The sequence below is a fragment of the Bos taurus genome, chromosome 14 (assembly GCF_002263795.3).
Source record: "Bos taurus isolate L1 Dominette 01449 registration number 42190680 breed Hereford chromosome 14, ARS-UCD2.0, whole genome shotgun sequence".
NCBI lineage: Eukaryota > Metazoa > Chordata > Mammalia > Artiodactyla > Bovidae > Bos > Bos taurus.
This window is the reverse complement of record NC_037341.1, coordinates 1813144-1835019: the sequence shown is the minus strand read 5'-3', so window position 1 is coordinate 1835019 and position 21876 is coordinate 1813144. Positions and strand designations below refer to the sequence as shown.

Genomic DNA, 21876 nt, shown 5'->3' with positions numbered 1-21876 from the left:
CAGGATGTGAGCTCCCCTAGCAGAGTGTGAGCCCCCAGCAGTGTGAAACCCCCAGCAGAGTGTGAAACCCCCAGCAGAGTGTGAACCCCCCAGCAGAGTGTGAGCCCTCTCCCCATACAGGGCCTGGGTCTCCCCATCCAGTGTCCCCCACCTGCTTGCTTTCACTTCCCACTGGAAGGAACACTGGGGCAGGGGTGGGGCCCTGCCAGGAGAGGGGGCATCACAGACACGGGGACATGCGTTCGAGTGCTCAAGGCCGGTGGGCACTTTACTGGGTGGAGTCAGGGCCTGTGGGTCTACTGTGTCAAGTCCAGCTGTTCCCTTCCTGCACCTTCCCACTTCTGTGGCTCCGTGAGTCTGGGTGCCTGAGTCGGTGGTGGTCATGGAGGAGGGGTCGGGGCTGGCACGTCAGGGGAGGCACAGTGTGGCTGTCCTGAGCTCCCGGGACCTGCTGGATGCGGGTGGGGGCAGCGCTGGATGGCTTGGTTTGGGAGGATGTCAAGGTGCTCACAAAGCTGCCAGAGGTGGGGAGGGGCAAGTGGACCAACCACATGTTCTGTCCCTGGTCGAGTGGCCTGTGGTCAGGGGAGCTGGGAGGGGCCACTTGAATCTTCCTCCCACCCTGGCTCTTGCACCCGCACTGATCTGGGGATGAGGGAACAAGGAAGAGCCTGTCCCTCCCTGCCCTTGTGGAGGAGGGGCCATCAAGGAGGTCAGTGCTGGGCCCTGAGTACATGGGGCAGTGCCCGCAAGTGGGGAGGGCGCTCACGTCCCTCCTCCACTGAGATCTGGGGGCTCCAAGAGGGGCTGCCTGGAGCAACAGAGACAGCTACTAGGGGCTGGGGGACTGGGGGTCCGTGTACTGGGATGGGCCTGGAGGGTGTGAGGTGACCCTCCTCCCTTGCGCCACTTGCTTCTCCACGCTTGGGGTGTGCAGTTGCTAGTTTTCTGAGGCAGAAAAGTCTTAATCAAAACCCCAGCTCTCCAGGCTGCCCGGTGGCTTGCTGGTGGTATTGAGAGGGTCTGAGGTCCTCTTCTCTGCAGAGGACCAACTCAGGATGCAGATGGCAAGAGGTGCAGGAGACAGGAAAGCTTCCACGTTAGCAGGAGGGGTGGAGTGACCACGGTAACCATTATCCTTTCCTGGCCTGGAAATGACCCTGATGGAATGACCTTGAGGTTCACCTTGGAGGGTGGGGTGTGGTCAGTGGTGTGGAGGATCAGATGATGCTGATGGTGAGGTTGCCTGGGTTCAGCCCATCGTGATTGACGGGCATGGTGGGTGGTGAGGCCTCCTGCAAGACGGTTTCTGCCTACACAGGGCTCTGGACGTGGCGGGTTGAGTGTTGGTGATGGGGGTTCCCAGCTAGTGTCAGTCCACAGACACAGTGCTGGCTCAGCAGCGATGGCAGTCACGGGGGCACTGCTGACAGCGGAGGTGACGCTGGTGAGCTCGGTGATCAGGTGGCTGTGGTAAGAGTGACAGCTTTGGCAACGATGTGTCGTCGGTGGTGGTGGCGGTGGTGGTGATGTCGGTGCGACAGCGCTGTTGCTGCTGATGGCGTGATGGGCAGTGGTGATGACCACGCGGCAGCGAGGGCCGCTGCTAGTGGTGGTAACGGTGACGCTGTCGGCGGTGGGGGTGACGGTGAAGGTGGTGGTCACGAGGACACTGCTGGCCGCACAGTGGTGTTGGTACTGACGGCGCTGCTGCTGTGCTGATGCAGTGGAAACGGCAGGTGTGTTGAGGACGGTATTGGTGGTGGCAACGGTGATGCTTGTAATGACCCAGTTAACCGCGATGGTGTGGTCACTCACCTAGAGCCAGACATCTGGAGTGCAAAGTCAAGTGGGCCGTAGGAAGCATCGTACAAACAAAGCTAGTGGAGGTGATGGAATTCCTGCCGAGCTATTTCAAATCTTAAAAGATGATGCTGTGAAAGTGCTGCACCCAATATGCCAGCAAATTTGGAAAACTCAGCAGTGGCCACACGACTGGAAAAGGTCAGTTTTCATTCCAATCCCTAATAAAGGCAATGCCAAAGAATGCTCAAATTACCCTATACAACTGCACTCATTTCACATGTCAGCAAGATCATGCTCAAAATCCTTCAAGTTAGGTGTCAATAGTACATGGACCGAGAACTTCCAGATATATAAGCCGAATTTAGAAAAGGCAGAGGAACCAGAGATCAAATTGCCAACATACACTGAATCATAGAAAAAGCAAGGGAATTCAAAAAAAAAATCTACTTCTGCTTCGTTAACTACACTAAAGCCTTTGACTGGGTAGATCACAACAAACTATGGAAAGTTCTTAAAGAGATGGGAATACAGACCACCTTACCTGCCTCCTGAGAAACCTGTATGCAGGTCAAGAAGCAACAGTTAGAACTGGACATGCAACATGGGCTGGTTCAAAATTGGGAAAGGAGTATGTCAAGACTGTATACTGTCACTCTGATTATTTAACTTACATGCAGGAAACATCATGAGAAATGCCAGGCTGGATGAATCACAAGCTGGAATCAAGATTGCTGGGAGGTATAGCAACAACCTCAGATATGCAAATGATACCACTCTAATGGTAGCAAGTGAAGAGGAACTCAAGAGTCTCTTGATGAAGATGAAAGAGGACAGTGAAAAAGGTGGTTTTAAACTCAACATTCAAAAAACTAAGATCATGGCATCTGGTCCTGTCACTTCATGACACACAGATGGGGAAACAGTGTCAGATTTCATTTTCTTGGGCTCCAAAATCAGTGCGGACGGTGATTGCAGCCACGAAATTAAAAGACACTTGTTCCTTGGAAGGAAAGCTATGACAAACCTAGACAGCACAAAAAGCAGAGACATCATTTTGCCGACAAAGGTCCACAGCCAAAGCCATGTTTTTCCAGTAGTCACGTATGGGTGTGAGAGTTGCACCATAAAAAAGGCTGAGTGCCAAGGAACTGATGCTTTCAAACTGTGGTGCTGGAGAAGACTCTTGAGAGTCCCTTGGACTGCAAGGAGATCCAACCAGTCATTCCTAAAGGAAATCAGTCCTGAACATTAATTTGAAGAGCTGACTCACTGGAAAAGACCCTGACGCTGAGAAAGATCGAAGGCGGGAGGAGAAGGGAACGGCAGAGGATGAGGTGGTTGGATGGCACCACTGACTCAATGGACATGAGTTTGAGCAAGCTCCAGGACATAGTGAAGGTCAGAGAAGCCTGGAGTGCTGCAGTCCATGGGGTCTCAAAGAGTCGGACACGACTGAGCGACTGAACAACAGATGGCGATGATGTCGTGGTGATGATGGTTCAGTGATGTGGTACGGTGATATGCTCGTGCCATTCCTGGTGCTGGTGGTGCTGTTAACAATGGCACGCTGGTGTTGGTGGTGGTGGTGGTGGTGGCGGTGGTGACAGTGGCCGATGATGATGGTGGTGACGTTACTGCTGGTGGTGGCGGCTTCAGTGGGACCCGTGGGGGTGGAGGTCGTGGTGACGGTTATGGTGGTGGTGGTGGTCTCAGCTCTTTGGGAGATGTGAAGCCCCTCCCAGGAACTAGGACTTGCCCATGGCACAGTTTTCGAGGCCGACTGCAGCACACAGGGTCAGACACCAGCCCGGGGAGATGAAAGGCCTGGGTGCACGGGCCGAGGAGAGGGTGTCCTGGAGGAGCTGGGCTGGCTGAGGCTGTGAGCTCTGGTATCTCCTGGAGCTGAGGGAGTGGCCGTGGAGGTGCCCATGCCCAGCACAGGGCCTGAGCAGGCCGGCGAGGGACTCGCGTCCTGAAAGTGAGTGACCAGCCAACCTGGAGCGTGAGAGTGAGGCGTGAAGGCACGGCCCCTTGGCTGGCGAGGGGAGCTGACAGGCTGGACAGAGCTAGGCCTGCAGTGCAGCAGGCGGAGGTCTGAGTGGGCGGCAGAGGCTCAGGTAGGCTTCATGGACTCTGAGCTGGCAAGGGTCAGCAGGTGGGCTGAGGCTGGCAGGACCCCAGCCTTCCCAGGCCAGAGGACTTCCTGGCAGGGCTGGGGAGTTTCCGGGCCCCAGACTCACCTGGGGCCCTGGTGGCCTTGCCCAGGAGGGTGGGTCAGTCAGTGAAGAACCACCAGGTCCTGAGGACGGCCAGTTTCCCAGCCTAGGGCAGGCCTGCGGCCTGGGGCCCCGACTCAGAGGGAGCGGCGCCAGCTGAGAGCCAGGAGATGGTCATCGCAGCTTTGTGGGGAATGTGAGATGCCCCGGAGGCCCCGGTCGCTGCCTGATGAATGCTGAGGGAGCCCGAGACGCTGTCAGCGCTGCAAGAGCAGCCCGTGAGCAGGGGTGCAGGCTGGACGGGTACGTTCTGCCCTGACACGGATCCATCCCCCGGGGTCCCCAGACCCTGAACCAAGAGGGGATGGAACTGCTCTGTGGGTTCTCAGCAGCCAAACGGGGAGACGGGGGCTGGGCACGGAACTTGAGCTTGAGGAGGCCTCCTGGAGACGGCAGTGCCTCGGGGGAGCCCCGAAAGATGAGGCTGAGTCAGCCAGGGGACAGACGAGTGTGTGGTCAGAGGGACTGGCCAGGACCCAGACCTGGGGGCAGGAGGGGCGCCTATGTTGAGTCGCCGGTGGCTCCTCTGGGCTGGCACTTGCAAGCGGGGCTGCCAGGCTGGGGGTGGGGAGGGCCTGGCGGTCACTATGAGCTCCAGCCGCTGGCTGAGGTAGGACCCAGAAAAGCAGCACCAGGGCAGCAGCAGGGTAGCACCTGGTGCAGGAGCCAGGTGCAATGCTTAGGAACTCACTGCGTATCCCAGCAGGCTCCCTGGACGAGGCGGCTCAGCAGAAGCCTTGATCTGTGGATCAGTGGTCAATAGGGGTCAACAGTCAATAGCGGGAGGTGGGAGGTAGGCACTCTGGATGTGTCCCGTACACAATCCCGCAGGGGTTGCGCCTGGAATGGGTGGTCTGGGGAGCACAAAGGCCAGGCTGAGGGAGCCCCTGCCTGCAGAGACACCGTGCCCACTCCCTGTTCCCTCACCGGGGTGATCTGTGCCCACTCTGGCTTCTTTCTGCTGTGTGGGAGGACACCTATGAGTCACTCACACTCCAGTGTGAATTAGCCCATCAAACCCCAGGGGACCCCGAGGCACAGTCCCATAATAGCGCCTGCTCTGCGGGCCGGTGGGAGGCATCCTGAGCGCAGTGAAGGCCCTGGCTCCGTGGGCAGGCCGGGCTCTCCATGGCCGTCCCTGATGTGCCATAAGCATGCGGGGCCCCGGGCTGGGCACGGTGTGCCTGTGGTCCCTGGACATCACCGGGGGGCTGGTGCCACTTCACAGAGGGGGCCGCAGCTCTGAGTGGCCTGGAGGGAATTTGCCCAGGAGGGGAGCAGACCTTGGCCCCCGGTGCTCCCCCCCTCCCCGCAGGGAGCCGGCAGGGAGTTCCCACAGGCTGAGCCTCCTCTCATCTACCCTGGGCCCCGGGGGAGGTCCCTGGTGGGCTTCCTGAGCTGGGTGGGGCCCAGCCAACTCCCCAGGCTGCCTTCTCTGAGCCACCCGACCTGGGCACCAGGATAAGGTGCGGCTCCTGCCCGGGTGCTGAGTGAGGTGGCTGTGCCAGGCGGGGTTGCAGGGCGCTGCGGTTCACCGTCTGAGTGTGGTTGGAGGGGAGTGCTGGGGAGGGGGGCAGTCCCCGGGGCTGTGGGCCCCTGAGTGAGGAGGGAGCTGCGGGAGGTCTTGAGCAGAGGACAGCGTGTCCTGGCACATTTCAAATGATGGCGGGAGACAGGCGGTGGAGGGCAGGGCGGAAGCTGGTGGTGAGGGGGGTCCCGCCAGGCGGTGGCCGCAGGGTGGGGAGCAGCAGTGACTCTCGCATCTGCAAGGCAGGCCAGACACCCCCGGGTCTGCAGGTGTAAGCCTCAGGGGCGGGGGCCTGGGGGTCACCGCCAGGCAGCAGGGCCTCGCTTGCCCACCCACAGCAAGTCCCGGCCGGGTGCTCCGTTCCCAGCAGGGTGTGGGCAGTGGGGAGCACCAGCCGGGCCCCCCTCTCACCTTCTCAGAGCAGGATGCAAGCGTGATCATCAGGCCATCACAGGGCAGGAGGACCCTCCAAGCTGCAGGCAGAGGTCGCGGGTCAGGATGGCCTTGCTGTGAGAGCCAGCGCACAGCCCGTGGCTACGGATGTGGGGGATGAGCTGGCCAGGCCAGGCCCAGCTGACGGGCATGCAGGCCGCAGACAGCCACTGGGGGACACATTCTCAAGGACCACTTGGGGTGGGTGGGAGTGGGTGGGGAGGCGGGAACGGGAGGCCAGCTGCCCAGGGAGCGAGATTGGCGGGTGAGGCTGGCACGGGGGTGGGGGGAAGAGGCAGGGTATATTCAGGACTGACCCCAAGGCGCCGGGGGCTGGGGTAGCTAGGGGAAACTCAGGTCTCAGCGCAGGGTCAGGACGCACGGCGGAGGCTGTGTTTAGAGGTTGCTGGCTCTGTCTGAAGTAAATGGGATTGTCCTTTGGATTTGGTGACACGGGGTCTGGCAGGAGCAGGGTGGGAGGAGCCCGCGGTGAGGAACTGGTGGCCTACAGGGGGTGGGCAGCGCTGGACCTTTCCGAGAGCACATGCGGGGACACAGCTCTGGCCTAGGGGCTGCGGTCCAATGGGGCAGGCGTGGTCGTGTCCTGGAGGCCCTGGTCTCACGGGGCAGAGACAGCCTCTCTCTGGGAGCTCTGCTCTGAGGGCCCAGCGCCCCCTGCACCCTCGCCTCCACTCAGGCAGGGAGGGGCCGCGGCTCCAGCTCCTTCTCTGGCTCTGGACCTGGGGGCTGGGGTGGAGCAGGTGTCCTCGACCCAGATTCCCCAGGCCTGGGCCCAGGAAGGGGGGCCTGGCTCTGTGACCCAGATATTCCCGTTTCTGAAGCTCAGTGAAGAGGCGGCCAGTGGTCTCTGGCGCGCGGAGTGGTCGGGGAGAGGGCGTGCAGGGAATGAGCTGCCTGTGTTGCAGAGATGGTAATGGTGTCACAGCAACAGGAGGGATTTCTGTCAGAGGTCGTCGGTGTCTGAGGATGTCTGAGAGGTTTTTTGAAGGAGGAGGGCTGAGTGTGCCTGCGCTTTCCCATGTCAGGGTGGGTGTGCCTGGAATGCTGGCGAGGATCCTCCCGTCAGGGACCTCTGCCCACCCGTCCTGCTCCAGCGGGTCCTCCGCTGTGCCTGGCCCAGACCAGAGAGCTCAGCTAAGGGCCTGGGGAGGGGCCGTACACCATCCTTGAGGGCCCCTTTCAGACTGACCTCTCAGAGCCCAGCGGTTCAGATGCTGTAGGCCTTGTCGGGGGCATGGGCTGATCAGACAGAGAAAACTGTAATCTGGGCCCTTCTGTCGTCATGTTGCGTGGCTTCAGGCAATCACCCCACTTCTCTGAGCTGCGATCTCTGTATCTACACAGCTGAGCTGGGGATCACTGCAGATTACATGACAAAATGCACACAAAGCTACGGATGTTGAGGTGGGGCAGGGGCAAGGAGCGAGTCCCCATCCCTGTGTCGTGTGTCAGGAGCCCAGGCACGTTCCCCCCGGCCCGCTGGAGCCCGGGGGGCCCTGCTGTGGGGAGGCACCAGGGAGCCTGCCCGCAGTCCTGCGGGGTCTGGGCAAGCTGAGCAGCTGCCCGCCTCCCGGGCTGCCCACCCCAGTGGCCAGCTCTCTGGACCAGGGTGGATGCCTCCTCGTGTCCTCCGTGGTCTGAGGCTGAGCCCATCGGCAGCGGGCAGTGCCCCTCGCCTTCCCCTCCTCTGGGAGGCTGATAAGCTAATTAGTGCCCATGGCAGGAACCCTGTGGGGCCAGCCACCAACCGGGGCTGGCCTTCTCCCAGGAGGTGGCCGGCAGCTGTCAGCCTGGCGCCCAGCAGACCCGCCAGCGCTGCCTGGGAACCTGCCAGGCTGCTGGCCCCCGCCGGCCCAGCTCCCCTCGCCCCAGGCCTGGGGTGCTGTCCTCTCCTGACCCTCCCAACAGCCTTCAGCGGGCGGAAAAGCTGGGGTCAGGGTCCCCGCCTCCACTCAGAGAAGGGCCGAGACAGCGTCCATGCCTGGGCGGTGGAGATTAGAGCTGAGATTTGAACCCGGAATGGCCCGGCTGGCCACAGACTCCAGCTCTTAGGAGCAGGCACGTGGCTGACGTTGTGGACAAGTGTGAGAGATGGAGGTGCTGTCTCCCGGCTGAAACGGCCCCGGGAGGCCACCTCTCCCGAGCCCCCGGGGTCTCAGGACTTCTGGCCTCCACTGTCTTGGCCCTTTGGCGTCTGGTCCGGGGCTTGCATGCGCCACCCCAAGTGTGAGGACAGGGTGCCCCATGGGTGAGAGGGACCGGGGGCAGCTGGGGCTCAGTACTCTGTACCTTTGTCCTGTGTGATGCTGGGGGATGAGGGAGACGGGGTGTGATGGGCCCGGGGCAGCTGAGTGAGGCCTCGATGCCCCTCACCGAGGGGGCGGGAGGACCAGGCTGGACCTCCCAGGAGGCCCACTCTCCAGGACCCCATGCTCCCTTTCCCCATCCTCCATCACCCAGGTCTTCTTTCTGGCCCTGTGGCTATCGAGATCTTCTTTTCCAGAGAAGGAAGGGGAGAAGGATCTCTAGTGAGGCCTAATAGGTTTTGACTTCCACTCGGCTCAGCAGACACTAGTGGGGTTCAGGTGGGCCGAGGCAGGTGGGCTCAGGCAGAGGCGTGGTCGGGAGCCGAAGAGGCAGAAGCCCCCAGGACCCTCCCGTGGCTTTCCTTATGGAGGGCCCCTAAGATGGAAGAGCTTTGGATCCCCCAAACTCTGGCCCCCAGGGCTCGGGCCCCAGTGCCCAAGACAGAGATGTCCCTTCCCCTCCCTGCATTTCAGAGATGAACAGACAGTGTGGGTGGGAGGCATCTTTTGGGGCCACAGAGCCCTGATGCACCCCTCGGAGCTAAGGCCTGGCCTCTGCCTAGCTGTCATCTTGGGCTGCCTCAGTTCTCCTCCTCTGTAAAATGGGGGCAGGTCCCTACCCGTGGGGGAAGTGAAGAGAGAACAGCAGATTCCAGGGCCTCCAGCAGGTCCAGAGCGTGTCCCTCCTCCCCTGGGGCCTGACGCTCAGAAAAGAGATTGTGTAACATCTCAAATTCAGCACAAGCTGCTCTGGGTTCCGGGATGCCTGTGGCCGAGCCCCTCTGCTTTCCTGAGCGTCCATGTGGGTGTTGGGGAGAAGGGCAGCTGGCTGGGTGCCCCGCGTCATCCTCTGGACTGCCCCCTCCCCACAAACCGAAGCTCGGGCTGGTACCTGATTTCCCAGGTGACGCAGCCAGGAGGTAGCCCAGGGTGGTGGCTTGTATCCAGGTGTCGAGCAGAGGCCCTCTCGGTGTCGGGGTGAGGGGTGGGTCGTGGCTCCCCTGGAGGAGTGCAGGGTGGAGTCACTCACCCCATACAGAAGGGCTGGGATGGGAGAGGCAGACTGAGGCCTTTGAAGGCTCCTTGCAATTCCCAACTGCTTGGGCTGGGGCCGAGGGATCTAGGGCTGGCCGTGGGTAGACCCTGGCCACAGAGACCTGGAATTTTCCCCCGGGGAAGACTCCGGGTCTGAGTTGTGAGCAGGAGGAGAGGGGCTTTTTCGGCCCTAGGGGCAGGAGTCCCCTCCCAGCTGTGGCTCCTGAACCACCGTTTCAGTCTCGGCTCTTCAGGCAGCCTGGAGCCCCCTAGCCTGCAGGTCCAGGGCCCTGGGACGGACACTTGATGGGCACCTTCTGCCTGCGTGCCTGGCTGGATGCTGCCGGACAAGTGGGCCGGCCTGGGGATGGGGAACTTGGATCAACAGCGACTGGTTTGCAGAGTAGCTCAGTCCGGCGCACTGAGGCCCTAGCAAGTGCTCGTTTCAAGGGAACCCGCGCCACCCCGAGCGGCAGACAGCAGGAGGGCCTTGGGTCAGACGCCAGGGGGCACGTTCTGGCCGACGCGGCCCGGCCCCGGGAGGTGGCTGTGGGGGCAGGGCGGCCCCAAGGTCACCAGCGCGACACGAGGCCCGGGGGCGGGCAGCGCAGGGCGCCCCTCACCCCGCCCGGCCCGCGCGCGCACCGCAGGCCGCCGCGGCCCCCGGCTGGCGCCCCGCTCCACGTGCGCCCACGCGCCCCTCCCTGCCCGGCGCTGGGGCGGGGCGCTCTCTGGGCGCAGGGCCAGGGCTCGGCGCCCCGCCGGCCCCGCCGGCCCGCGCTCCCGCGAGTCGCTCTCCCGTGGCTCGGCGGCGGCGGCGGCGGCGGCGGCCATGGGGCACGGGGCTCCGGGGGCCGGCGGGGCGCGCGCGGCGGCGGGCGCAGGTGCGGGCGCGGGCCGGGGACGCGGGGCCGGGGCGCGGCCGGCCGCCGCTCACGCCGCCCCTGTCTCCCCTCCCCCCGTGTGTCCCGCCCCCAGACCCTCCTCCCCCGCCCCCCCGCAGCTCGGGCCCTGGTCGTGGCGCGGCTGCCGCACGGTGCCCCTCGACGCCCTCCGGACGCGCTGCCTCTGTGACCGGCTCTCCACCTTCGCCATCTTAGCCCAGCTCAGCGCCGACGCGGTGAGACCCCGGCCGGGCGCTTGGCGGGCGGGCGGGGGCGCGCGGGGAGGGGGCTTCCGGGGAGGACGGTCGCCGCCAGGGCCGGCGCGGGGAGGGGCGGCTGCACACCGATGCCCCCCGTGGCCCGGCCAAAGAGGCTTGGGCCTCTGGAGAGGGCGGGTGGGAGCCGAGTGGGTGGCGGTGTGGAGTTGGGGACTGGCCCTGAAAGAGTCAGGCTGGGGCCCCTGGGAGGGACTGACGGGTGAGTCTTCCGCACTCTCCTTGGGGGCCTAGGACCCTGGAGGGAGCCGGTGCTCAGAGGAGATGGGCAGCCCCCGCCAGGCGCTGGGGTTGCAGGAAGGCATGGCCTGGCAGAGCCAGCCGGGTCGATGCTGTCACTTGGTGAGGGTCCGTCCCCCAGCGGATGGCAGGGTCTTGGCCTGCCCTGTAGAGGGAGGGGGAGGAGCTGCCACCCTCCTTGGGGGGGTTCCCCACCCACTCCAAATGGACCCTGGTCTTCGGAGGCGCCTTCGTCCCCAGGTAGGGGTCCTGGCTGGAGACCTGGCTCGCAGCCCTCCCTCGGAAGGCCCCATCGTCTCAGGGGCCTCCTTTTTGTTCCCATGATCCTTGTGGGGGCTGCCAGTTTCTATGGCGACGGCATCTGGGGCCAGCTCGCTGGCTGGGGCCCTGGGTGCTGGGCCCAGCCAACCGGGGCTGGGGGGCGCTCTTGCCCAAGGCCGAGTTTCAGTCTCTGGACCCAGGAAAGCGGGTACCCAGATAGGGGGTAGGGCCCACTAAGCCCTTGCATAGGGGGTAGGGTCTTTGCTTGTTGAGCCCCCAGGCCTGGCGTGGGAGGGTGCCCAAGGCAGCAGATGTGGAGGACAGACAGGGAGGGGGACACGGATTTGGGGGTGTTCGGGGTAGCTGGCCCTCATCAGATGGGGGTGGCACTGCTCCCCCGTCACAGAACCCTAGTTTCCATGTGGAGGATGGCTCCAGGCCTCTCTGAGAGCAGTCTGCCCCCTCCTTTGTCCTCAGGGACGTGGGGAGGGCGGGCAATGTCAGCCAGGACCCCCTAGAGGGTAGGAGCTGGGTGGGACCTTGGAGATCATTGCCTCTAACTCCTCCATCTACCGGCAGGGAGGTCACGGCGGGGGCAGGTCTGCTCAGGATCTTGGGGCTACGCTGCTGGACCCGGATCTGTGCTCTTGGCCCAGATCCCGGAGTGCCATCCCCCTCAGGCTGTCCCCGTGACGTAACTGTAGGTGTTGCTGTTTCTGGGGGCTTGGCCCTGAGGACAGCAGCCGGGGCCTTGCTGGGGGCTTCCTGGAAGAGGTGACTTTCTGCACAGGGAAGCAGCCCACTGTGCTGGGGTTCCCTGGGTCCCCTTGCAGCTTTGAGCAGGTGGAGCAGGGCTGCCTTGGGAGCTGCTCTTCTTTGCGGGGCGGGAGGTGCTGGGGGGCTCTGGAGCAGGGTGCGGTGCCCAGATGCCCTCTCCAAGTCTGAGGTGAGGCCCGCAGGAGGTCAGTGCTGCTCTAGTCTTGAAACATGGGGCTGTCCCTCACATTTGGCGACCACAGACTGGCCCTTGGTCCCTCTGAGCCTTGGTTTCCTCCCCTGGAAAACGGAAGTGGCCTCTGCTGCTCAGGGTGACTGTGAGGGCTGTGCCGGTTGACAGGGACCTTCCTGGGCCAGGCCTGCAGCAGGCAGGCCCCCGCATCCTGAAAGGGTGGTCTCCTGCCGAGCCCGGGGCCGCCCAGCAGGGAGAGTGTTAGGTGAGGGGCAGGTGGGTGGCTGACGCTGGTGGAGCTTGGGGATGAGCATGAGGCCCAAGGGGCCTTTCTAGGAAGATCTGGCCTGGCACTGGCTCTCCCGAGGGTGAATGGACAGGGCCCTGCACCAGTGTGCACAGGCGAGCACATAGCTGTGGTCTGTGAAGGGGTCTAGGCTGTGCCTGGGTCCAGGGGCGGGCAGGGGGGGGCGGGAAGCAGCCACAGTCAGAGGGGCTTGCAGTGGCCTGGTCTGCATATAGGCGGGGACACCCGTGGGGACACCCTGTCCCCACGTCCCAGAAGAGGCAGCCGAATCCGGGAGTATGGGAGCTCTGAGCAGCCACAGAGCCACCCTTCGGCCATGGACCAAGGGCAGGCTGCCGGGCCTCCGTGAGCCTCATGGTCCTCCTCTGTCAGATGGCAGAGTAGTGGGCTGGGGCATGTGCTGCAGCCCTGAAGGCCTGGGCGTGGCTCAGAGGGGCGTCCCACCTCGTGCTTAGCTGCCATCAGAACCTTTGCCACTCTCCTGACTTTTCCCAGCCGGCTCCGGCCCCAGTGAGGGCAGCCCCAGAGGTGCTGATGGGGAAGGGCTGAGAGCGAGAGGGAGGCTGTTTCGGGCAGCCCACCCCTCTGTGTGCCCGGGGCTGGGCCCTCAGGGGGCACGATGTCTACTGGAGAGACAGCTCAGGTGGAGAGAGGGCCTCTCTGGAGGCTCTGCACCAGCCTCCTTCCTTCCCAGGGGTGGGTGGCTCGGGACACGGGCAAGAGAGGAGGCACGGAGCAGAGCCCTGAGGGGTGAACGGGAGTTCACAGCGGCTCCAGGGTTGGGGGGAGTGACGGCGGCCCCTGAGAGGCTGAGAAAGGCAGAGATGAGCAGGAGGCAGGGCAGGGGGCTGGGTCTGGAGGGCCTGCCCGACGGGGGCAGGGGCTTTAGCAAGGAGTGTCACGCTGAGGTCAGTGGAGCTGGGCGGTGAGAAAGGAGGTGAGAGGGTTGGGGTCCTACAGGGGTCCCACCAGCGTGGCAGAACGACCCAGCCGGCAGGGGGTGGTGGCAGCGGGGAGCTGGGCCGTGGGGGTGGGTGCTGCCTGCCGGCACCCACGGAGTGGAGGTTGTGCGCTGTGTGTGGAGTCCGTCTGAGCCTGCGGAGGCTGTGCTCCTAGGGTGCAGAGCAGTCTTGGGGCTGGAGTCCAGAGCAAGGGCCGCACAGAGGACGGAAGAGAAGGGGTGCTGTAGTCACACCCCGGGAGCCAGGGAGGGCTTAGATCCTGGGGGGAAGGAAGCAAAGGGAGACAAGACCCTGGCATCCCCCCAACCCCAGCCCTACCTGCAGCTGGAGTGTCAAGTCCTGGCTCCGTGGCCTGTGCCAGGCTGTGACCATGGGAAGGTTGAGTAACTGCTCTGAGTCACATCTGAGGGGGCGAGGCTGGGTGGGGACCGAACCTGGCGAGGTACTGGCGGGGTCCACACAGCCTGGCATGTGCTAAACGGTCTGCAGGGCACAGTGGCTGGTGGCGTCGCTTCTGGGATGCGCCCGGAGCTGTGCGGCCAGGATCATGGCTCAGCGTGTGACCAGGAGCAGGAATCAGTCAGTGCTGGAGTCAGGGCTCGTCTGTGTGAGGGCTGTGAGCCACGTGCGGTGCTGGAGTGGAGCTAGGTTAAGGACAGGGCCTTAGGACAGAAGTTCAGGGCACGTAAGGTGTGTGATGGTTTGGGAGAAGACGCGTGGCAGAAACTGACAGTAACCGTGTGAACCACAAAGGAGTAAAAGCCTGGGTGTGGGGTGGGAGGGGCCGGGGCCCTGCAGAGGCTCAAGGCAAGAGGATGGGCGGACAGATGAGGCACCAGTTCAGAGTGATTGTCCAGTCCTCACTGTGAGGAGCGCGGGAAGTGTTAGTCGCTCGGTCGTGTCCTACTCTTTGCACCCCCATGGACTGTAGCCCGCCAGGCTCTTCTGTTCATGGCATTCTCCAGACAAGATTGCTGGAGTGGGCTGCCATTCCTTTCTCCAGGGGATCTTCCCGACCCAGGGATGAAACCCAGGTCTCCTGCACTGCGGGCAGATTCTTTGCCATCTGAGCCACTGGGGAGATGACAGCTAAGCTGAGAGAAGAGCTGACCATGTGGAGGGCAGGGAAAGAGCACTGGGGTAGGACCAGCCTGTGCAAAGGCCCTGGGGCGGCATGCAGCTTGGCTAGGGAGCCCGTCTCTGGCAGGAGGCTGGCCTGCGTCTGCCTGCTCTCTGTGTGGACTGAGGCCCATCTCTCACGTTTGAGGTCTCCGGTCCAGCCCTCCCAGCAAGACCTTGAGATCCCTGACGCCCCTGTCCACCGCTCTGTCACCTGTCCCTTCTCCACACTGTTGAGAACCTGCAGGGTTAGGGCTGTCAGAAGCGACGGGTGAGCCAGGCAGAGAGGAGGAGGAGGGCACGGGCGGGCAGGTGGGCAGCCGGCGGGCGTGTGGCTGCCAGGCCTGACGGGGGCAGATGGAGGCAGATGGCCACGGAGGTTGGGGCCAGAGCAGCCTAGGAGTGGACCTGAGCCACTTGTTCGGCCACCCGTGACTTGTGTGGCTGACCAGGGCCCCAAGGTTGCCCAGCGAGTTCAGGGGCACTGGCTGGAGCCCAAAGTCCCCCTTCCCCAGGGCCCTCCAGCTCCCTGTGTGGAAACGCAGGAGCTGGTTCCAGAGCCTCACCCGGGCCAGCCCCCTGGGGACAGCGGATGGCCTGGCTGACCTTGAACGACTTTCTCAATTTTCCAGGAGCCTGCCTGCCCGGGCTCCGTTCATGCAGCCAGTCACATTGACCGCCTGTCCGTGCTGGGCCTGGCGGAGGGGGGCTCCCGGATGTGAGGACAGCAGGCTCGGGGGACAGACAGGCACCCCCAGCAGTGGCTCGGGGCGTGGACAGCAGCCCTGGTGGGGGGAAGGGCTGTCCGGCTGCAGATGGAGCGGGTAGGAGCAGCTGCGCCCAGTGGGGGGGCCCTGGGGTGCCCGTGCAGCAGCCCCCAGACCATGGACTCCCGAGGAGGGTGAACAGTCCCATCTTGGGGCACGAAGGGCTGCTGTGGCTTCAGGAGGCGACCTGGAGGCTCGCTCTGCATGTGCAGGGTCAGCAACGTGCCACCCAGGTTAGACTTGGGCCGGGCCACAGAGGGGTCAGCTCTGCGGGAGGGGCCACCAGACTCCCCTTGTCCTCTGGCCCCTCCCCCCGGCCCCTCCCCCCGGCTCCAGGACTCACCCCTCCTTCCTCTGAGGGGAGTCGGGTGGGAGGGGCTGCAGGGCCCCCAGTTTGTCTCTGGGTTCCGGATGTAGAGGAACCAAGATCTTTCCTCAGCAAGCATCCGTGGGCCTCCCGCTTTGGGGTCACGCTCACACGGGCTGCACACGGAAGCATGGGAATGGCCGGGCCGGAGCTCAGGGCTGCCCTGGGCCCCCTGGGAGGGGACGAGCCGAGACCAGAGGGCCCTGAGGCGCGTCTGGGCGGACGGAGCAGCGGGGCCAGGCTTGGAGTCTGGGGGCGGACTCGGGGTGCCCAGCGTGGGGGCGGTCTCACATGGAGGCGGCGTGGGCCTCTGAGGGCAGCTGCTGTTTGCAGAGCCCCGGGGTGGGCCAGGGTGGAGGGCTGGGGTCTGTGGCGGGTGTTGAGAGGCCACGGCTGCCCCCCAGAGCCGGGTCCCTGCCCTTGGCTGGTGCTGCAGAGCCACAGGGTCAGGGACAGCTGCCTTGGTGAACTCACCTGTGATGCGGGGGGACCCTTCCTGAAATGGGGCGGGCGCTGTGGCTGGGCTTGCCACACGATTATACCAGTGGGGGACACAAAGACCCTCCGGAGATGAGACCCCGCCCCAGGGACCGCCTGGGGCACTGCGGGAGGGCGGCTGAGGGCTGCTGGACGCGGGGCTCCCGGAGGTGCGGGGGGCAGGCTCCCCCGGCGTCCCCCGCAGGCCTGCCCGCCCCTCACTCTGTTCTCTGTCCCCCCCGGGACCCACAGAGCATGGAGAAGGTGGCCACGCCGTCGGTGACGCTCATCGTGGGCTGCGGCGTGTCGTCCCTGACCCTGCTCATGCTGATCATCATCTACGTCTCCGTGTGGAGGTGACCGCGGGGGGGGTCCCCGGGAGGGGTGACTGGGGGATCCCCGGGAGGGGTGACTACGGGGGGTTCCCCGGGAGGTGTGGACGGGGTAACTGCAGTTGCCTTACTCGTCCTCCCATCGGGGAGGTGGCACCCCCCGCAGGTAGGGGTGGAGCGGTGCGGACTGTCCCCAGGAAGGATGACTGCGCTCTGTGCAGGGGCGGTCCCCAGGAAGGGGTGGCTGGGGCTGCCTTACCCCTTCTCCCATCGGGGCGGCCGTGGGCTGGGAGCCCAGAGCCGTCCTTCCCTCTCACCTTCCCAGTTGGGACCATCCATCACCTCTGTCATCACCCCCAGCCCTCCTGACTGCAGTCCCCTGGATGCTGGTGGGCAGCGGGGGGGCGCAGGGGCAGCCCAGGGCGCTGGGCCTTCCTGCTCCTGCCCAGCCAGGTGCCCACAGGCCTCTCACAGAGGCTCCTTGCTCCCTCCCACCCTCTGAGTGGGACCCGCCCAGCTGAGCACCCTGTCCCATGACTGCTGGGCCCCAAGACCCCGACTTCCGTGTCTGTGGTCTGTCGTCACCTGGATGTGCCAGGCCACTCCCTGAGCCTGGGGGCATGTGTCCAGTGGGAGCCTCTGCCGGCCCTCTGCCCCAGGCTGCAAAGCCTCCCCACCATGGACCCCTGCGCCCGGGTGCTGTCTGACCGGTGTTAGTCCCTGGGTCCCCAGGGGTGGGACAGTGTGGGGGTGACCCCGTCCAGCCATCAGCAGCCCTGGGCTGGGGGCGTGTGTGTGCAGACTCCCTTTCCAGTGGGCCCTGAGGGGCAGGGGTTGGGACTGTGGGTCACCAAGGGTCAACCCAAGGTTGCCCCACCCACTGGGTCCAGCCCGATCCCCAGTGTGTGGGCTCCAAGGGCAGCATGACCGCAGCTGAGGCCCACGAGGAGGGGTCGATGCAGCCATGGGGTGGAGTGGGGGGGGGGGCGTGCCTTCCTGCCCCGCCCCCGCCCCCTCCTGCCCAAGGGCAGAGGCACCAGTGACCCAGCAGCCCCTCCTCGGACGTCTGCCCTGACCCACCGTGGGCCTGCTTGGCCCCCCAGCCCAGACCCTCCCCTGCAGCCGCTGTGGTTTGCAAAGCACCTCCTTCCGCGTGTGGGGTGGTCAGGACCCCGTGGCCCCTGCCGAGTCGGTGACGCGAGGAGCAGTGCGGGTGCGGTGGAGGCCAGGGCCCCGCAGGGAGGAGGCGGCCCGGCCTTAGTGGCCGCGGCGCCCAGCTCCTGAGGAGCTGAGGCCCTGTTGGGCATGGAGCACGCCACCCGCCCTCACCCACAGGTACATCCGCTCGGAGCGCTCCGTCATCCTCATCAACTTCTGCCTGTCCATCATCTCCTCCAACGCGCTCATCCTCATCGGGCAGACCCAGACCCGCAACAAGGTGAGCGGCCTCCTCTGTGCCCCGGGTCGCGTCGGTGATGGGGAGGCTCCGCAGCAGGGCCCCAGGCCCTGGGGCGCTTGAGGCGGGGGCAGACCCCTGCAGACCCCTCACTGTTCTGGCTGCGGCAGCCCCACGGCTCAGCCTGGAGGGGCTGTCACCTGGCCAGGCGTGGGGACTGGCTGTCTAGAGTCTCCAGTGGGACTAGTGCTCTGCGATGACTGACTCAAGCTCCAGCACGCTGGCCCAGCGTCGGGCCCAGGCCCCCCAAGCCTGTCTGTGCCTTGTGATGTGGTCTCAGAATCGCCAGCTGATGAGCGGGTGGGCTCGGGCCGGGGCTCTTGGGTGGGCTCCCGCGGCCTCCGAGGTGTCTGCAAGTGGGCGGGGAAGCCAGGGAGAGGGGTGTCTGTCCCTGGCAGCTTGGGAGTTGGGTTGGGCAAGCACGCCCCAGGGCCTCAGCGCGCACAGCCTGTCTCCAGCGGTGGGGCAGGTGGACCCTGGGTGGCGTCCGGCCTGGGGACTCGACCGGGTCGCGGCGTGGGCACGGGGCCGGTGAGCCAGCGCCTGCCCGCCGCCTGCCCTCGCAGGCCGTGTGCACGCTGGTGGCCGCCTTCCTGCACTTCTTCTTCCTGTCCTCCTTCTGCTGGGTGTTGACCGAGGCCTGGCAGTCCTACATGGCCGTGACTGGCCGCCTGCGGAACCGCCTCGTCCGCAAGCGCTTCCTGTGCCTGGGCTGGGGTGAGCACTGCAGGGCAGCGGGGTGCCCTACTCGGCCCCCTCCTCGTCCCCCCTCACCCTCCGCCTCCAGTGGCCCCTCCAGCCTCCGCCTCCAGGGGGTCACCTGGCTCTGTCTGAGTGCCAGGTGAGGAATAACCTGGTGGTATGAGTATATCCCAGGCGATGTCCGGGATAAACTTACGATGGGAAATGTTTCCTTCGTTATCTGAAGTCCAGAGGTGGCTGGGCATCCGGCTTTACTTGCTGGCCTGGCAGCCCTCGCCCATTTCTGTGGGTTCTCGTCCTGGTCCACCTCGTGTCCCCTCTCTCACGTGCTCACTGTCACCTTCTGTTCAGGGGCTTCAGAGGCGCCCCATCCCCTCCCCTCGCCCACCTGCAGAGCTGGGCCTTAGACGGTGGGGGTCCGCCCGACACCTTCTCTTTCTGCTCTTGTAGGGCTCCCTGCGCTGGTCGTGGCTATTTCCGTGGGATTTACCAAGGCCAGAGGGTACAGCACCATGAACTAGTGAGTTGGGGCGGGGTGGGACGTGGTGGAGGCCGCGCGGCTCCCCCAGACCCTCCCACCACCCTGGAAGGTGAGGGCTGGCTGGGCACCTGTCTCAGAGCTGAGAATGCCAAGGCGTGGCGCGAGCGGGGGCCCTGGGAGCTGGAGGCCAGGCCCAGGGGTAGCCCTCTGGCCCCTGTCTGCCGGCTCCTCCTCATGGTGGGCAGCAGGCTCAAGAGAAACAGGCCCCAGGTGGTAGGAGCCCCCGTGTCCTCAGCTGCTTAGCCCCCCAGAGCTTCCGTTCACGTCTGCATGACAAAGGGCCCAGGTCTTCAGGAGTCTGTATGACCCCTGCAGCTTCCCTGGTGGCTCAGACGGTAAAGAATCTGCCTGCAATGCAGGAAACCTGGGTTCGATCCCTGGGTTGGGAAGATCTCCTGGAGAAGGGCATGGCAACCCATTCCAGTATTCTTGGAGAAGCTCATGGACAGGGGAGCCTGGTGGACTACAGTCCATGGTTTGCAGCGAGTCGGACACGACTGAGCAACTCAGCACAGCGCGTGGCCCCTAGTTGCCGGGGCGGGGAGGCGCGGGGTGGAACGTGGCGGGGCTGCCTCATGGATGAAGTCACTGAGGCCTTGAAGGCTCAGCCAGCCCAGGTCCAGGGGCCTTAAATGCCAAACCAGGATGCCGTGTGGCTTCCTAGGGTGGGGGGCGAAGAACTGAGGCCTGGGGGGCAGTGGCTGTGGATGTGGGGAGGAAGAGGGCAGCGACGGGCAGAAGGAGGGGCTGCACAGGCCCGGCTCCCTGGGGAGCCCAGGGGGCCGGGACGTGACTAGGCCCTGGGGCAGGCATCCCCTGCACTTGTCTGGGGACCCTGGCGGGGGTGGGGGCTGTGAGTACCGGGAAGGAAACATGGACACTGACCCCACAGCTGAGAAGAAGGAACACCAGTCTACCCGGCTTGGGGCCAGATCAGGCGGAAGTGGGGTGTCACAGTGGGGTTCTGAAGGATGAAGACGAGTGTGTTTGGCAGATAGCATGGAAGCTCAGGGCAGATGAAACAGAACGTGGGGGAAGAAGAGCAGCCCTCCCTGGGCTCAGGGCTCCTGGGGGCCCCCCAGCTGGTGTCCAGGAGACTTAGGGAGATAAGTGTGGTGGCGAAGAGGGCTCAGGTCCTCCCGTGAGCAGGAGGCCTGATGCTGAGGCCTCGGGCCTGCTTGGGTTGAGCGGGCAGGAAGAACTCCAGGCCAGGGACCCAGCCTAACATTTTAGCATGATGCCAAGAGAAAGGGTCGGCACGTGAGGTCGGGGAGGGTCTGCGGGGCGAGGTGGGGAGCCCAGGCCTGGGGGAGAGTCGGGGGAGGGGGACCGTCAGGGCTCCCGGAACCCTGTGCTCTGGACCGATTCCACCCGTGAACTTCACCTGTCCGCCGCCTGGGGGCTCCCTCGAGTTGCGAAGCCAAAGAATTAATCCTGCGCAGTGTCCTCGCTTGCTCCTGCCCTTCTGGGCTTTGCACCTGCCCGCCGGGAAGCTGGTGGGGTCCAGCCTGTGCCTGGGTGGGGTCGTGTCTGGCCACTAACCAGCCTGCCTCCCTCCCCCAGCTGCTGGCTCTCCCTGGAGGGGGGACTGCTGTACGCCTTCGTGGGACCGGCCGCGGCCGTCGTGCTGGTAGGGACCCCCGCCCCTCGCCTCCCCTCGGGCCGGGCCTCCAGTTGCGTCTGCTTCCCCATCGGGGTCGCCCCCGTCACCAGGGGCCGGTGGGGCCCACAGAGCAGCTGGGGCGCAGAGGCTGGGCCAGCGGCCTCCTGTGTCTCTGGGTGCAGCTTGCCTGGTGGCTGTGTAGCAGCCGTGTACCTGTCGGGAGGCCTGTGCGGGTGTGTGACCGTGAGGGGATGGTGGGCAGACAGATGGCCAGGCCAGCAGAGATGCCACCACACCGGGGTTTTTTTCTTCGACTGGTCATTCACTGGAGGAAGGAAGCCCCTTCCCTTGCCCCCACTCCTCCCGGCACTTCCTTTCTGCGGTTCCCCTCCCATTTGGTGAGGATGGCAGTGCCCCGGGCACACAGGGTTACCATCCCTGGGTCACCGGTGAGCAGGGAGAGACTGGAGATCTGAGCCCATCTCGCCCTCCTCTCCCACCTGCCCCCAGGAAAGGGCATCGCTCTGCAGGGTCCTGCTCGCCGTGCTGTGCCTCACTGCCTCATTGTCAGACCTGAGCCAGGCTGGGGGCGCAGACTGGACTTGGAGAGGAAAGTGAGGCCCAAGGCACCCAGGGGAGGCTGAGCCTGCAAGGGATGGGAGATGGGGGAGCCAGAGGGCAGACGGAGTTGGTAGGCAGGATCCGTGGGCGGCCCCCAGGCCCCTGCCCCCAGCCCCAGCCCGCCTGCTCCTTTAGTCTGGAAGACTGGTAGGGAGGGAGGCCCCGTGCTCTGCATTTCAGTGCTACTAGTCAGTGGGCTGGGCCTCCTAAGGGCCCGGGGAGGGGGGTTGTCAGAGGCAGGAGTCCCCCACATCCCTTCCCACTGTGCAAGGAGGGCAGGCATGGTCCTGGTCCTGACCCGCTGTGCACTGCTGCCTGGGGCCCCTCCTGTAACACGGGCTGGTTGTTTGGTTGCTCACACGTGTCCGACTCTTTGTGACCCTGTATGGACTGCAGCACGCCAGGCTTCCCTGTCCTTCACCATCTCCTGGAGTGTGCTCAAACGCATGTCCGTTGATTGGTGATGCCACCCAACCATTTCGTCTTTGGTCGTCCCCTTTTCCTCCTGCCTTCAGTCCTTCCCAGCCTGAGGGTCTTTTCCACATGTAACACGAGCACACGCAGGTAAAGTAGGACACAGAGCCGCTGCAGGCAGGGTGGTGGCCGCTG

General features: G+C 64.6%; 1 protein-coding gene across 6 annotated transcripts in view; it reads left to right on the top strand.

The window, feature by feature from the left end:
* ADGRB1 (adhesion G protein-coupled receptor B1) overlaps positions 1-21876 on the top strand; it is a 77580-nt gene that overhangs the window by 39905 nt on the left and 15799 nt on the right. For 4 of the 6 annotated variants that reach the window (XM_025001586.2, XM_010811854.4, XM_025001587.2 and 1 more), the window contains 6 exon segments: positions 10383-10524; positions 16265-16368; positions 17680-17782; positions 18367-18517; positions 18953-19022; positions 20607-20673. In XM_025001586.2, the coding sequence (XP_024857354.1) occupies positions 10383-10524; positions 16265-16368; positions 17680-17782; positions 18367-18517; positions 18953-19022; positions 20607-20673 (637 nt within the window). 6 annotated transcript variants of the gene reach the window in all.